The 17,127-nt window shown below is 46.9% G+C and overlaps 1 protein-coding gene across 2 annotated transcripts in view; it reads left to right on the top strand.

Annotated features, from left to right (window-relative positions):
- Positions 1-2,412: 2,412 nt before the first annotated feature.
- kif1b (kinesin family member 1B) overlaps positions 2,413-17,127 on the top strand; it is a gene marked incomplete at both ends in the record, with an annotated part of 58,167 nt that continues 43,452 nt past the window's right edge. For both annotated transcript variants that reach the window (XM_084435916.1, XM_084435917.1), the window contains one exon: positions 2,413-2,518. In XM_084435916.1, coding sequence (XP_084292042.1) covers positions 2,413-2,518 — 106 coding nt within the window. The remainder of the gene's footprint in view (positions 2,519-17,127) is intronic.

The raw sequence follows: 17,127 nt of genomic DNA, 5'->3' as shown, positions 1-17,127 counted from the left end.
AGCAACATAAACAATAACAATAGCTACCGTAAATAGATCCACTTCCTGAATCCCCTCTGCGGATTGATCTACACATGTACATCGGTCGCTTCAATACAAGTCAATGGATTTCATAAAATGACTACAGGATTCATACTTTGCAGCGAATTTGATGTCAGAACACCAACGGACACCAATTACCCCCTCGGTGAGCTTCTTGTCTTTGAAATCAAGAGTTTAACATGTTTTTTTAAGATTTTTCAAGGTGCCTACCCACATCCATTGTATGACCAAAACGGTGGTAGAGCAATTATCAGACTTTCTCAAAAGTGCTAGTTTTGTCAACGTTTTGATCTGAACCATTGTATATGATCATAAGTAACCTTAAAACAGGGCTAAACATGCATTTTCCCTTTACTACTCCTTTAAGGCTATCTTGGTATTGTCTTCTATTGTCCTCTTGGTATAAATTGGATCTGATTCAGATTCTTCACTTGTCTTTGGAAATATCGGAATCATACTAGGTGGAGTACTGTATTTTTAAACTAGGGGGCGCCATACACTTCCCTGGATCCTGTCTAGACTTTCGTGGTGCGGTGACAGCGGGACGGGGAGCGGTAGAAATCCTGCAGTATGGCGTCACGACCCAAAGCAACTCCCTTCGCCTTTCATGGATCGTGATTGGCTTTCCAGCACATTACTCACGGACGAGACATGTTTCATTGGTTTATCAGCCTGACAGTCAGTGTGGTCAAAAGGGAGTTGACGTAATCTTTTTAGTAAATCAAGGCATTCTATCCCTTCTTTTTCGCTTGTGTGCAGATAAACGACCGCCTTTCATCTGAACTGGAAAATAACCTTATCAAGGAGGCGCCGAATGCAGTGGAAGCCTGTGTGGTGGCGACTAAAACACTGCTATAATGGGTGTTTTTAATAGAAGTGTACTTTTTGACAATTTTTCTGCCAGCATACTCTGATAAACTAGACTAGGGATAATTTAAACGCCTATTATTTTCGCTGCTTTTCTATGGTATTTTAGACGTCTTCGTTGGATCTTCAAAAGTGAGTAACATGGTGTCGCTCGGATTCTTTGTCATTTGCATTATGATAAACATTTTACACGAAATGCTTCGTTAGTGCATGTTTTGCAAGACAGTAGGAACGCATTTGCCCTCGGACGGAAGGCGGTGCGTAAAGGATGTCTTGTTTTTTTATCACAAGGCTAATTGTGGGCGGATTTGTTCTTTTCTTTTCTTTTCTTTATTGTTTAACATTGAAAAACATTTAGGTCACGAGACATGGTCCGCTAACGTTAGTAGGCTATGTGAAACAGTGAATGCACGTTGCATGAATAAGCTATTTGGACAAACAAGTTCTAGAATTTGGACCAAGTGGGAAATGCGCGTGAGGGATTGTCAGCCTCGCGACAGGACATCAGGCCGCATCAGAGATGTTTTATGACCAGACCAGTAACAGACCAGTCGATAGTGTTTTCAACACAGGGTTATCTGATTTACCTGACATGCCTTTGAATCACTTTGGATAACATTGTTTCAATTTCCTCTGTAATGGTATAGGCCCTGTGTGGCTGTTGCAACAATGTCTCGAATCGCTGTTGCAAAAGGCAACAGTATCAAGACTGCATGGGCGTTTTAATAGAGCCAATATGTCTTTCAGATGAAGATTTGTCATTTTTATTTGCATAGAATCATATAAAATATAGTACATACATACAGGGTAGCTACTAGCTAGGCCCTTGCCTATACCAAATAAGGTAGATAGAATTTCATGGGCGTATGCTAAAGCAAGTATGGCTGACTACAAGGACATCATGAAAACATCAAATATGTGTGTATTACTGATCACACTGTACGAGACATAGAGGCCTAGTCATCAGTATGCGAATTATTAAATTCAAAAGGCAAATGGCTATGTTTATGTAGTTGCAGAGAAAAAGTTGTGGCATTTTTGTAAGCAAAAGGCTATGGAATGGCCTATAAATCAGTTAGGATTTCTGTCTGTAGTTGACTGTAAGTGGGGCATTATATCGTCGACGAGGTTATAACGTTATGTTTATTCAGTGTGAAAACCGGTATGGAGAGTCACCATGTTTGTGCAGGCCTAGCAAACACAGTAGTCTAGTTTATTAAACAGTAGGGAATGGGATAGCAACACTACTTGCAATTCAGTGCAGTAGGCTATGCTAGAAAGTCTGCAACCTTTGCAATAGAATATATATTTCTTTCTTTTATATTTTACTGGTCTTATTTTGAGACACGTGACAGGTCTCCTTTGCCTACATGCCATGCATGTATTACAATACTGTATGTGTCATAACTTTGGTTGTGGTATTAAAAATAATGGTGGTGTTTTGTCGCTTCTCAGGAGGGAACATTTTGGAATCCTACTGGGAGAAAGTCCTCAACCTCAAAAATGTCCGGGGCCTCTGTGAAAGTCGCGGTCCGAGTTCGGCCCTTTAACTCTAGGGAGATCGGCAAGGATTCAAAATGCATCATTCAGATGCAAGGCAACTCCACCAGTAAGTAAACACACACACACACACACACACACACACACACACACACACACACACACACACACACACACACACACAGGAAAGACATTTCATGCTCCATGTTGTTCATCCTCTTCCACAATATGAACTCTGGCTTATCACATGTGCTCCCAACATGCTCCCCCCCCTGAAGGGCTACTGTTAAGAACAGTCGACTGAGCAGAGTGATTGGACCGTGGCTGGAGACCAACAACAGCCTGTTACAGGGATAAAACGCGCCCTGAATGAATTCCTCCCTTTCTGAAAGAGTTGAGTTAGTCCATGCTGGAGACGTGGAGGTCACTGGCCCTGCCTGCTCCATGGGCTCCCCTCCTCCATTTTACCAGAGCTTTGTCTCACGTTCCCTCAGTGAGACAGCATTTTATAGAAGGTCGGCTGTGTTTATGTCACTGTTGCGTATGGTTATTATGTCATCACCAGTCACGAGTTTGATGATCATTCATCAGAAAACACGTTCTGCTCACAGGCCTTTGTGTTTATTTTTTTGTTAAGGTGGGATTGAAATCATTTTGCTCAGGAACAGGAAATGTGCTAAACTATGGTCGGTTGAATGGTTGTCAAAAAAGCACAAGGATGTTTTCAAAATGGAATTGGACTCCGACCAATCCCATCATTTAACATTCAGCTTTGCTGCATTGGAAGCAGAGGTAGACAGAATGTACTTCAAATAAACAAAATGACCTTAATTGGTATTCAGGTGCTGCGTCAGCCAATGTAAATCTTCATCGAGCAACATATAATGGGAATCAATGATTAAGATGGATGTTATATGGACAGTCTCAATTCATATTCAGCTTAAAGCTTCGAGAATGTGTTTAATGGCATTGAGAATGAACGATGTCAACTACGCTGCTGTTGGAAACGTAGCTGGTTATTAGGTTCTATTTCAGTCATTGAAGTGGTTTGATGTCAGTGACAGGTTCGTCTGAAGTAACTGACTGGACTTAGCGAAGACGCTAAAGACCGGTGAATGCCAGTGTGCGTGTCAAGGCCTAGATATTGTCTAGAGACAGCCAGTGATTCACCTTCTCCACCTGTGACCATGAGTCACCAGGTGGTTTTAAAAGGCTAGTTTTCCACAAAGCTGCTGTTGAACATCACATCAAAACCCTCAGATGAATGTCCCCGCGCTCGAGTCAGGGTAACATCAGCTGTCATTATGCTAAAGTTAAATGTCAAACACCTTGCTAATGAGACTATTTTGGAAACCTGTTCCACGAACAGGCTCTCTATTTGCCCTTGGCTGTTTGTGGTATCCCAAGCATTATCAGCTCCTTACCACTGTGAACATCCTCCAGTTGGCGAAAAACTAAACTGCCACCTTCGTCTGTCATTTATGTCTTAAATGTACACTAATGAAAGCTTTGTGTAGATTTTTTTGTCTTTTTGACTTGCGTCTCAGTGATTTTTAGACTGCCAACGACACTTGGAGGTGCCTGAGGTGATTTGTAGTTTGTAGCAGTACTGCAGTAGAATATGCAGTGTTTTGGGGGTTAGTGAGAGAGAGAGAGAGAGAGAGAGAGAGAGGGGGGAAGCTGCAGTAGAATAGGCAGTGCTCTGAGGGTTAGTGAGAGAGAGAGAGAGAGAGAGAGAGATAGAGAGACAGAGAGAGGAGAAGCTGCAGTAGAAGGGGCAGTGCTCTGGGGGTTAGTGAGAGAGAGAGAGAGAGAAAAAAGGAGAAGCTGCAGTAGAAGGGGCAGTGCTCTGGGTGTTAGTGAGAGAGGCGGGGGACACAGCAGTAGAAGGGCAGTGTGGTGGGGGTTAGTGAGAGAGGCAGTAGAAGGGCAGTGTGGTGGGGGTTAGTGAGAGAGGCAGTAGAAGGGCAGTGTTGTGGGGGTTAGTGAGAGAGGCAGTAGAAGGGCAGTGTTGTGGGGGTTAGTGAGAGAGGCAGTAGAAGGGCAGTGTTGTGGGGGTTAGTGAGAGAGGCAGTAGAAGGGCAGTGTGGTGGGGGTTAGTGAGAGAGGCAGTAGAAGGGCAGTGTGGTGGGGGTTAGTGAGAGAGGCAGTAGAAGGGCAGTGTGGTGGGGGTTAGTGAGAGAGGCAGTAGAAGGGCAGTGTGGTGGGGGTTAGTGAGAGAGGCAGTAGAAGGGCAGTGTTGTGGGGGTTAGTGAGAGAGGCAGTAGAAGGGCAGTGTGGTGGGGGTTAGTGAGAGAGGCAGTAGAAGGGCAGTGTGGTGGGGGTTAGTGAGAGAGGCAGTAGAAGGGCAGTGCTCTGGGGGTTAGTGAGAGAGGCAGTAGAAGGGCAGTGTGGTGGGGGTTAGTGAGAGAGGCAGTAGAAGGGCAGTGTTGTGGGGGTTAGTGAGAGAGGCAGGGAACACAGCAGTAGAAGGGCAGTGCTCTGGGGGTTAGTGAGAGAGGCAGTAGAAGGGCAGTAGAGCCTACTCTCCTTTCACAGGGGCAGATTGCAGAGCAGAATGAGAACCTGGCAGTTGGCCCACGTTCCCTTGATCAGGACTCTGTTGCAGATGGCATGCTGAGAATTCTTTCTTATTAGGATGCTGAGAGATTGTAGCCTATGGCAGGCACGCACACATGCACACACACAGACAAACACACACACAGACAAACGCACACACACACACACACACACATACACATATAGTCCCTACATAAGAAATAACCTTATAATAATGACCTTTATGTATGTCACCCAGTTGGCCAGGTTTTAATGCTCCTACTATTTATAGTCAAAACACTGTATACAGTATATAACAGTGTTATTTTATGTCAAGTGTTATATAACAGTGTTATTTTATGTCACGACTTGCAAGTGTAATTTTCAGTTACTGTTTACAGCCTGAAACGTGTCCATCAAGCTTTGTGCTATGAGGTTGACGGGAAATGACATGCTGCTTTGAAAAGGGTTTTCATACAGAACAACCTGAGCTGGCTTCCCTGCTGTCCCATTGTGCTGTGGGATCACGTTGTGCTCTCATTCTCGGAAGTTCACTTTAGATGGTTAAGGTGTCATTTCGTTTGGGTTATCGCGTCCTCTGGACTTCACAGATCTCCTAAATCAAACATCCTGCTTGGAACCACATGGAACCGTAGGGAGGACAGAGCCGGGTTTGTTTTGACAAGACGGATTGACGCTCCGGAACGGCCCGTCAAATAAAACCCTTCCGTTTGTTGAAACCTGTCTGCTCTGAAAACACTGTTATTGTGGGCCCTTTTGACATAGTAAAGCCTTGCCCTTGAGTACCCTATATTTCCTCAGATTTGGCAGTGATGTCAAATGACCCGTGGTGGGGGGCGGAGCCTGGACAAAGCTGTCTGGTTGATTTGGGTAGTCTGTGAAGAAGGTGCCTTGTCAGCTTGCTTCGAACAGCTGTTCTGACCGTGGCACTCTCCTTATTGTTGTCATTCGCTCAAGGGCAGGATATTTGTCGGTGTGCGCGTGTGCGCGTGTGTGTGTGTGTGTGTGTGTGTGTGTGTGTGTGTGTGTGTGTGTGTGTGTGTGTGTGGGAGGGGTGGGGTGGTGCATGGCATGAATGAGCAAAGGGGCATGGGCAGGAGTCTGAAGAAGGTGCATTGTCAGCTTGCTTCGAACAGCTGTTCTGATTGTGGCACTCCCCTTATTGTTGTCATTTGCTCAAGGGCAGGATATTTGTCTGTGTGTGTGTGTGTGTGTGTGTGTGTGTGTGTGTGTGTGTGTGGGGGGGGGGGGTGCATGGCATGAATGAGCAAAGGGGCATGGGCAGGATATGACCTCACTCCTCCCTAGCTTTAGAGCAGGGACGATAGGGAGCGTTGGGGCGTTAAATGGATGAAACGGCGCTCGGGGAATCAATTCAAGGCCTCAGCTAGCAGGGTGGAACTAAGTAAGTATGGCCTCTTTCAGGGGAGGCCCCCTCAGACATACCAGAGGCAATGCAATTAGTGCGAAGCGACGCGATGGGCTGCGTCGTCCGCTCGCCGCTCGGTACGCCGGACGTGTGGACGAATCGCCCCGAGATCAAAGCCCGCCCTTCATTAGGGCTCTGAAGTGCTCGGCGCACGCCGACGCACGCGCTTGGCGCTCTGCGTCGTTACGTAACCCGCGCGTTATGTACTGTACCCCCTCTCACCCCAGCCGGGAGAACGCTCGTGTGTGTGTGTGTGTGTGAACGAGGCATGGCCGATCACTGCGGCCGAGCAGCCGTACCTCGCTACGCTAGCACGCTACGCTAGCACGCTACGCTAGCACGCTAGGCCGATTGAGACGGAACAAACCCCTTGTAACTCGCGCCCGACTGGATTGGATTCACGTTTTCCGGTGCTCTGCCTCTCAATCCGTCTGTTCCAGCGTTGATGGTATCTACTGAGATACTGCGATCGCGAGCAGCGGAGTTGTCGTGGCGGAGTGGTCAGTCACGCCTCCACGCACACGAGTGTGCGGCGGTAGATTTGTGTACCACGATAGCGTTACGGCACGCCGCAAGTCTCCGTCGAGAGTCTGCTGAGCGGACGTTAACTTTCACATAAACGTCAGGGATTGACCAGGCTCCACAACGAGTGGGACCAAAAGGCCTTAAAAGGATAACAGACGTCAGTCAAGCTATCTCTGCTGATAGAGGAGGGGGACATGAAAAGCCCGGGTGAAATTGTGCACCAGTCTTGATGAAGGGAAGGTCATCTCACCATTGAGGCGATTGACCTGATTAGGCCCAGTAATCCGGCAGCTCGCCTGATGTCACCAAGCCCGTCATCATAATCCCTCTGACCCTCGCAGGTGCACACACACACAGACACACACACACACACACACACAGACAGACACACACACAGACACACACAGGGTGTTACATTCCTCGCCAGCTTGATCCTACTTCGTCATTGTGTTGGGGGGTGACTGACACACACACTCACACTAGCTGGAGAGCAGACACACATTCCAGACTTGCCTCCTAATGAGATCAAGAAGGCCGACAGACAGGCAGACAGACAGGCCTGTTCTTGGTTCAGGCTGTACCAGGGTCAAGCAGGGAATGTGCTGTTGAGATGTTACTTTGGGATGGTGAGGACATAGTTTGTGTGGTGAATTTGATTCATTCATTCATTCATTCATTCATTCATTCATTCATTCATTCATTCATTCATTCATTCATTCATTCATTCATTCATTCATTCTTTTTATTTTATCAGGAATATATTATGCTACTAATTACAAGTAAAGAAATTAGTAGATTAGAACGTTTGGTTTCTGTGTCTTTAGGTTTCATCTCGGTGTCTGTGGGTAAGGATAGGCTATAATTTGCCTTAGGGCACAAGTTTCAGGTTTTTATGTTTTGGTGACCAGCATTTCCTGGAGCTGTGTCTTGCAGGAATTTGCTGAGGGCTGGATATTGCGTCACGACTGCCTAGCAATCAGGCCTGCCAGTTTCGATCAGCATCTTGTGATATCTCCAGGAAGCCATTATAGAGATGATGGCATGCCATGCCATTCACCCACTTGTTGACACGTCACATCAACACTCTCTCTCTCCTGCTCTTGCGATTCTCATTCGCATAATGAAATGGCTGGTTTGTTTAGGTTTGTCCGTTCATCGAATGGTCGTCAGAAAGCTGGCAGAGAAAAAAAGACCCTTCAAAGTTTTTGAAAGCTTCGTCACTGATGCGGTTTCAGTTAGCAGTACGCTTTGAGAGGGGGCATACTGTACATGCAAGCGGAGCATGGCGGTGCATGCCAGTAATAACGACGTGGTTTCTCTCGCTTAGACGGGGAGGTCAGAAGGGTAAAAGGATAAACAGCTCCTCTCAGTCAGACGCTGGTTCAGCGCTCTGGCGGACTGACCAGTTGTGGTTTTCACACTCTCCGGTCAGGGGACTTGCCTCCCCCTTCTCAGGTTGTGACCTCGAGAGCGGCCTGGAGTCATGTGGAGACTGTAACCTGACCTTTGCTCATTTGACCAATTCCACCAACCACTCAAGATTCAAGGTCCGTTTTACTGGCCATGTGTCTGGTACATACATACTAGGAATTTGACTAGGGTTAAGGCATACGCTGTTGTAGACGACATAGGTCAGGGTTCAGGACAGGACAGTGCAAAGACATGACAGTGCAAATTCAGTACAAAAAACAGTGCAAATACAAAACACAGTGTGCACAAAATACTGTGCAATATAAAAATTACAATATACCGTTAAAAAAAGGAATCACCTTTGACCTTGATAAAATGTAACAAACTAATAAAATGAAGTTGTTTCATAGGCAAGTTTATTTGTTTAGCACATTTCAGCAACAAGGCAATTCAAAGTGCTTTTCATGAGACATTAAAAGCATCAAGACAAAGTGCAAGAAACATAAAAGGTCATACCAGAATTCCCCTTAATTGGAAAACCATGTACATTATCTCAATAAAAAGAAAAAGAAAAGTTCATTGTACTCCACTACCAGATGTCTCTGCTTTGAATGGCCATGACCAACCAGCACTTAACGAAACAAGCAAACAACTATTTTAAATCACAGACGTGTAAACTAGATAAATGTAATCCCAACTGAGATTATGCCCAAGAATCATCCAATAAACATCTCTTCTCTGACCGAGTCTTTAATCTAGGTACATACAGTAATGAATATTCCAGATATAATTCTGCTTATGCGATGTTAGCTGACACACCTATTGGAAAGGCATTATGAATTAATGTCTTTATTACACTGCACTATAATGTCACTCTCTAGGCGGACGGAGAAACAGAACTTCACCTTCTAGAGGTTATTTTCCATTAACAGGTTTGTGGCATTTTTTGTGCATCTCAGTATTTTTAGCTTGCTTTCAGTTTCCCTTCTGTAATTGAGTCTGTGTGTGTGTGTGCACGTGTGTGTGTGTGTGTGAGAGAGGAAGATAGTTGAAGTGGGGGAGGGGCAGGTGCAGCAGTGGTGACAGGGACGGTGAAAGTGGCGAACAAGCGCCAGTCACGTGCAGGAGAGCGTGCGGCGCCGGCGACATCACAGGCGACGGGCCGGGAACGACAGGATTTTTGTAACCGCGCTAGAGGCTCAGAAATGAGTAAGAGAGAGAGAGAGAGAGAAGAGAGAGACATAGATATGTCCTCCATGACCTTACCTTTGGCTTGGCTATTGTTGTTTTCTGTGCTGTGCCTCCTGCTCCACTCTGGGAAGAGATGGAATGTTTATTGGTAGCTGCTCCTAGTAAGATGCATGCCTATTGGCTGCTGGCCACCAGATCAAACAGATCCATTATGTTTATTAATGTTACGTACTGGAGATGAAGGCCAGGGTTCACGTCGTCTTCTTCTTCCCCCTGCCCCCTCCGCCTAAAACAAGGAGTACAGTACAGTACTAGACTTGTCCTGTGAAATTAAATTAAGCCGAGCCCTAAGACGCATATCTGTTTCATGGCGTCTTATAATCAGATGATGGGGATGTAGTTCAAGCTCGAGAGAGGAATCTGGGAAAGTGTGTGTGTGTGTGTGTGTGTCTCTCTCTCTCTATTCTTCTAGGCATGTGTAAGTTAAGTAATAGGAAGCGCATGGCTAAGGGATGCAGTTGCCCAAAAAAACAAACGCGATCTGAGCTGGCGTGATGGTGAAGACGCCACGGTGAGAGAAGCTGAGCTGTTCAGGACACACTCTCAGTACTGGGCTCATGATCTGGACACACACTCTCAGTACTGGGCTCATGATCTGGACACACACTCTCAGTACTGGGATAATGATCTGGACACACTCTCAGTACTGGACTCATGATCTGGACACACACTCTCAGTACTGGGCTCATGATCTGGACACACACTCCCAGTACTGGGCTCATGATCTGGACACACACTCCCAGTACTGGGCTCATGATCTGGACACACACACTCAGTACTGGACTCATGATCTGGACACACACTCCCAGTACTGGGCTCATGATCTGGACACACACTCTCAGTACTGGGCTCATGATCTGGACACACACTCTCAGTACTGGGCTCATGATCTGGACACACACTCCCAGTACTGGGCTCATGATCTGGACACACACTCTCAGTACTGGGCTCATGATCTGGACACACACTCTCAGTACTGGGCTCATGATCTGGACACACACTCTCAGTACTGGGCTCATGATCTGGACACACACTCTCAGTACTGGGCTCATGATCTGGACACACACTCCCAGTACTGGACTCATGATCTGGACACACACTCTCAGTACTGGGATAATGGTCGGTCTGTCCACTGTCTTGGGAGGATGAGGAAGGATGTGATGTCATAGTCTACAGTATGGAAAAGAAGGAGAGACAATGTTGCTCATCACGCCTCCTTGCGTGTGATCTCGCCATTCTGGTCATATGATGTTTGTCACATGCTAGGAGGACAAGGGAAGCGATGATGTCATTTGAGCCCTGGTATCTAAGGCCTAGACTACATGGAATTATTTGCATTTCGATATCAACCCAGCGTTTGTTTGTCCTACACACACGATAAGACGACGTGTGTCTTTAACCAGACTCGGTTCACACCGTTCTCTCGGGCACCGTGTCCATCTCTGATGATGCGAGCAGCAGTCAAAGGCAGATAATGGTGCGTTTGTTTCGAGGTCGGGGCGCTCGACTGTGTTCCTTCAGATTTTGGCCTGTTACTAGACTGGTGCAGGACTTTCCCACATTCAAACCTCAATGTGTTTTCTTTTTTGCCCAGAGCTCAGACGCGCACGGTTCTCATTCCAGACCTTGTTCCTTCCTTTGAATGTGGAGGCTGGCTGGAGAACTTTGCAGGCCGAGCACGGCCGGCTAGCGGGGGGGACCACGGCCATCTTGTATTATTCATGAGAAGAGTACAGAGACAGGGAAGGAGGGAGGGAGGGAGGGAAGGAGAGAAGGGAGGGAGGGAGAAGTATATTCATTCTGAATCCTTAATTAATAAGTGGAAGATCCTCATCCCACCAGCTCACTCCCTGGAATCTCATCCGTCCAAAATAGCGCCGTCTCATGCTGCTCAGCTGTGCTAATATCCTCCAGCTAATTGAGATTGCAGGCGCACAGACACACACACACACACACACACACACACACACACACACACACACACACACACACACACACACACTGGGGTTGCCATTTCCGTCTGTCACAAGGAGAGATGCTAGATAGAGGTATTAGTCATCTGACATGTTTGTGTTTCCTGTTGCAGAGAGTGACGCTGTTCCTTGAACTTTCACATTTCAGCCCGTATTCAAGCGTTCATCTCGTCCTGTGGGAAACCATTCTTTGTATCTTGCTTACATAACGTAAAAGCACTTGAGACTGATATTTCCCCCGTGGGGGCTAGCTAGCTGAGGAAAACCAGGTCACTCCTCCGTAGAATGGACGTCTATTGTGAGAAGTGAATGCCAGACACTGTATCTCCCTTGTGTCTATGTAGACCTGGTCTGTATTGCTACCCACTGGGATGCATTGTGGGATATACCATATGAGCATACAGAGTAAAGGCTCAAAGGATTGTGTTTAAACAACTGAACCCTAAGGCCTTTTATCGTATAAGACCTCACATTGGCATTTGTCTCCATTCAACAGCCACAAGGATGTTCATTGTTCAGACGTTCCCATACATTCTTGTGTTTCTGCGTGGGCTGTGGTAACAAAGATAATCATGGCTTTGAAATGAAGTCAATTTCCTGATCCTGTAAAAGGATTTCGCCAAACTAAGCAATGTGTTTCCAGTCAAGCTTTTACTACAGTAAACATGGAGAGTATAATTTACTATTTACTGCAAATCCAACAGTACTGTATATCCCCAATGGCCCCTGTCCAAATTCATATCTGGAATGAGAGCTCTTGCTTCAGCCTTGGACAGCGTTGATAGACAGTTTTAACTCGTGTTGGCTTGATATCTGGAAAGCTTTCTAGGACAAGCAAGCAGCTCATTTTAAAGCGGTGTTAGCTTTAGAAGAGGTGCACTATGTCTTGGCTGGTAAGTCGACCACCTATCCCTTGTCATAGTTCATCCAGTTCAGATTGAGCACCGCTAGCTAATAAAACACAGTAGATAAGCAGTTTAGATTCATTTACTAATAAAGACATATGTTCTATGTTTCCTTCACTGTTCCTCCACTTTCAGTCACACCTTTGTCAGAAATCAGAGCTTTTGGTGATGTTTGTGGATCTGGACAAGCCTTCATATAGGGCTTGACTCCAGGGAATTTGAATAGTGTTGTATTTAGGGCGGAGCATAGCAGAGAGTCTCCTGAGCCCGGTAAGGGTGTTAGTAGTGTGCTCCAGGCCCACACTCAGGAAGAGCTTGGGGGGAGCTCTGTCTTTTGAGGGGGCACCTGCAGGAGAGGAGGAGGGGGGGGGCGGGACATCCTGCTTGACCTCCCCCGTGGGAATGTGTGCCTCTCAGAGCTGTGAAGGCAGCTGATACTTCCTACACGCGGATCCTGTAACATCACCTGAATGTCATGCCAAGGTGCGAATGGCAGATACACTCTGTATAAGTTGGCCTACATGCCCAGAATTCACAGTTCACATCAGCAAAATATATACATAGGCAATTTTAGTGGTTGAGAAAGTGATACAGTATGGCTGTCGGTCTATATCTCACCACGTCAGCTTTTCTTTTACACTGATTGTGTTTCAATCTGATTGTGGTGAGTTGGTGAATTCCACAATCCCTGTCAATACCTGAGCTGCAAGGCTAGTGTACCGCCCTTTATTGTGGTCCTGTATAGAGCTTGTGAATAGAACCTTGCTGGCTCGGCATGTTCTGTCTGGTGGCTTCTAGAAGCCTCTCTATAGCCTCTGTCGCCCGGGCCTCAGCCGGTCTGCGCAAGCAGCTGATATCAGAGGCCAATCGGAGGCCTGCAAGCTCGCTGTCCGTGGGACGAGACGGAAGCGCCGGTCAAGTGTTTGCCGGGAGAGAGCGGCGGAGCGCGGCGGAAAGGTCGGGGAGGCTGAAATCTGCCCGGTCCTTCCTGTCACCGACAGGATTTCGGCATGCGGGTCACCAGCTGCCATCTGCTGCTGTATAAATAGAAAGCACTCATGGCTCCAGCAGCTGGCCTAGGCCTGGGACGCCACCTTTCCCCAGTGGTTTCTAGCTAGACAGACAGACAGACAGACAGACAGACACACAGACAGACGGACAGACAACCCCACTGACCCTCACATCCACCCAGGCCTGCGCCTCAACCACAAGCTTTTTTTTTCACAGAAGTGCTTTTTTTTCCCCACTCCATTTTATCACAATGTATTTGGTTTTGAAATTGTATTTCATGCTTAAAGGAGGACATCCATTTCTTTCAGACACCACGGTAGCACATAGACTAATGCTTTTATGCGTCCTTTTGGGTGGCTGTATTTATTTAGGGCCTTTCATCCATGGATGATTTCACGTTGCCACAGGAAAGATAAGATCGCCTTTATGATCCATAAGCTGCCTCGTCCGTTATCTCCTTGTTAGTTCAGGCTACGCTAACTCAGGATGCTGGGTTGAGAAAAGCGCTGACTGGAGTGAGTCACTCCCAAACTCAGAATGGCCTCATCATACAAAGTTTCCCTTTTTTTCTCTCTTTTCTTTAATATAAAAGTGAAGTAATCATAACTAGGGAATCGTAATAAGGCTGCGTGAAAAGGGTCATTGTCTACGTTGTGGGGAACGGAGCGCATAAAGGCTTGTCATAACAGATGACCTAATGTGTGGCGCAGGCTCTGTGGTGGACGGCCACCCTGTATTCACTGCATTGTTCTGGGGTCTTCCTGTGTTTTTGCGCTCTCCTCTCCCGCGGTCAAAGGGAAAGCGATGGGAACGGCCTCCTGAGGAGAATTCGTCAGCGGGAGTTCTGTGCCACCCCCCCCCCCCCCCCCCCCTCAGAGTTGCAATAATTACTCTGAAGTAATGACTCGCGTAATGAATTTAAAACACTATCGTTCCATCGTAACAACATGAACGGATTAAATTTGCCGTAGGCCCGGATGTTTGGCTCTCTCTTTTGTGTTTGTGGTCTGACTCGAAGGGTCAAAGAATACGATATTGGTTCGATTACAGATCTCAAGGTTAGACAAACTCTTGGCCACAGCCTACTGTAAATCCAAAATGCCTAGAAACTCTGGGGTTGTTCTCTGGAATGGAAGACTATGAAGGTTTTAAAGGACTTTTAAAGCTTAAAATGTTAAAGCTTAAATAGAAGAAAGGGTAATAATAGCAGAAGCAGTAAAAACTAATCAAACTAAATAGAAGAAAAGAGCACTAGCATGCACTGTTTGTACTGTATCCAAGGGTCTGAAACTGATCCCGTGGTACAGTTTCTGTTTTGGGTTGTTGTGCTTTGGCTGCGACGCGTTCAGCTGTTTGTCGAGAGCGTACAGTACAGCAGCGGGAGTGGTCAGACGCTTGTTTTAGCCCGTGGCGTTGGGCCGCTGCCAGCGAGAACCCTACCACCTGTGCCACGGCCCCGACGGCCCGACCGATCCTCCCCAGCAGCCTCGGCGCAGCGGACTGAGAACGAGTCTGCTGCGTGTCCACTTCCTCGTTCCCTCCTTAACATGCAGGGACCTATTACTCTTTCCCAGGCTCCGCGTCGACCACCAGTCAGCTCCCGTTTCGCTTCGTCTACCATGTGTAAACAGAGTGACACAGGTGTGTTGTTGAACTGGATTTCACATAAATAACATATTCAGGGAATGTGAAGTGTTGCATCACTCCGCCGCCCAGCGCATATGCACACAGACCCCCAGGGAAGCTATTAAAATTCATTGGCCTTGAAGAAAAACGCACACGGTAATAACTTCTCTGCATGGTTATTTCAACGAATGCAGGGGTCCTTGAAACAGTGTAGTTGTTAGTTTGGCTTTGTTTCGGTTAAATATGCATCTATTTATTGTATTTAATTTCTCCCTTCTCTGTAATGCCATGCGGCGCTTCCATCAGGGGGTATTGATCGTCTCAGTCTAACAGCCAGCAGGTCCTTGGAGGGTCACAGGAGGAGAGGGGCAGACACATGCAGCCATTTTAGGGCAGTCTCATCTGGTGTTCAGCAGAAGATCAGGTGAATGGGGGGCTGGCTTTTAGTCACCATCTGGAGCTCAAAGACCACCTACAGGCCAATTACCGGGGATGGCTGCGTTTTCCACTGAAGCCCCACTGTGCATTAAGCATCCCGTCACAAAATGGCCGCCGGCAACACCCAGCTGACGGTTGTTCATTGGACGGAAGCGCGATGTCGCACCCTCCCTACCCTCTTTAAATGGAGAGCTCCTGAGGAGCCCCAGCATCACATCAAGCCTCATGTAGGTTCAGGAAGAGGAACTAATCCAGATCCCCACTGTGACTTTGGGGAAGAATAAACATGTGACACCCTCCATTACCCAGGCCTCCTCATTATTCAGGATGCTGAACAGCAACTAGCATCTGGGTCAAGTTTTTTAACGGAGTAAGATGAAAAAATACCTGGCGCTGATGAGTTCCCTCCATATGCCACTGTGGAAAATGACTACTTGTTGATTACCTTTGGTTGTTATGATTGCTACAGTAAATGTTTTTTTAAAACCAGCTTAGCAAACGTTAAAAACTAATTTAAGTTAAGTTGCCTCAGTTTTTTTTCTTTTCTTCTTTCTGTCAAGTTAAGTAGCTTAATGTCTTACAAATCCTCACACTTTCACTGCCCTTTGCCTGATTAGCGGAGTTTAAAGGCTTTGGATCCTGAACATACACAGTTTCAGCTATAATTGTTTTATAATTGTTCATAAAATTGGATTTACCCCCTCATAATCGTTCCCGGTGAGAGGCCACGTCGAGGGAATGTTGGGTGGGAGGGGACAACACGAACGCCAGCGCGCGTGGCTTCCTCCCTCCGGTGCCGTGTCAGCCGTCGTCATAGCAACCGCAGTCCGGGCCCACACCTGTTGCTATGGACGAGCGGGGCAGAGTGATGACGCTGTTCATTAGGGGAGAAGGACGTGGCTGACATTTTTAATGTGTGTTTTTTTTTTTTATCAGTGTGGTACATCGCTAGAAACGGAAACCAGAAAGAAACGCCAGATCCAGAATCGATGTTATGATGCGTCCGTGAGGCGTTCTTGATATCCCGTCTTTTCTGCTCGTGTTCTGGGGATGGAAGTTAATTAAAACACATTGTGCATCCATGTCTCCACGCAGGCACACACACACACACACACACACACACACACACACACACACACGTGAACAGAGTGACTGATAATTTGTTGAGACCGCTGGGCAGTGAGTAGATGAGTCATGCAGTATTACATGGAGCGTTCTGCGACACAGTCAGAGTGCCCCCTGTTTAATCTACCCTGGCTCCGCTGATAGAGGAAATTCAGGTCAAAGTGCTTCACGTCTCGACATAACCACTCTGTTTTATAGATGAGACTTGACGGGGAGTTTTCAGCGATACAGTATACATGTATTTTCAGAGGCTCTAGCCTGTGTATTAGAAATGCAATGTCCTTTGTTTCAAAGGCAAGCACAGGATGGGTACACGCACGCACGCACGCACGCACACTGTCTAAATCTACCATCCCCTATCTCTTTCTGAGAGCCTGAAAGAGTCAAGTAAGTAAGTCAGTCAGTCAGTCAGTCAGTCAGTCAGTCAGTCGTCCCACTTATATCTGCACTCGGGCCCTCTCTCCCT

This window comes from Borostomias antarcticus (assembly GCF_949987555.1).
Source record: "Borostomias antarcticus genome assembly, chromosome: 3".
Classification (NCBI taxonomy): domain Eukaryota; kingdom Metazoa; phylum Chordata; class Actinopteri; order Stomiiformes; family Stomiidae; genus Borostomias; species Borostomias antarcticus.
This window is presented reverse-complemented; position numbering and strand designations above follow the sequence as displayed.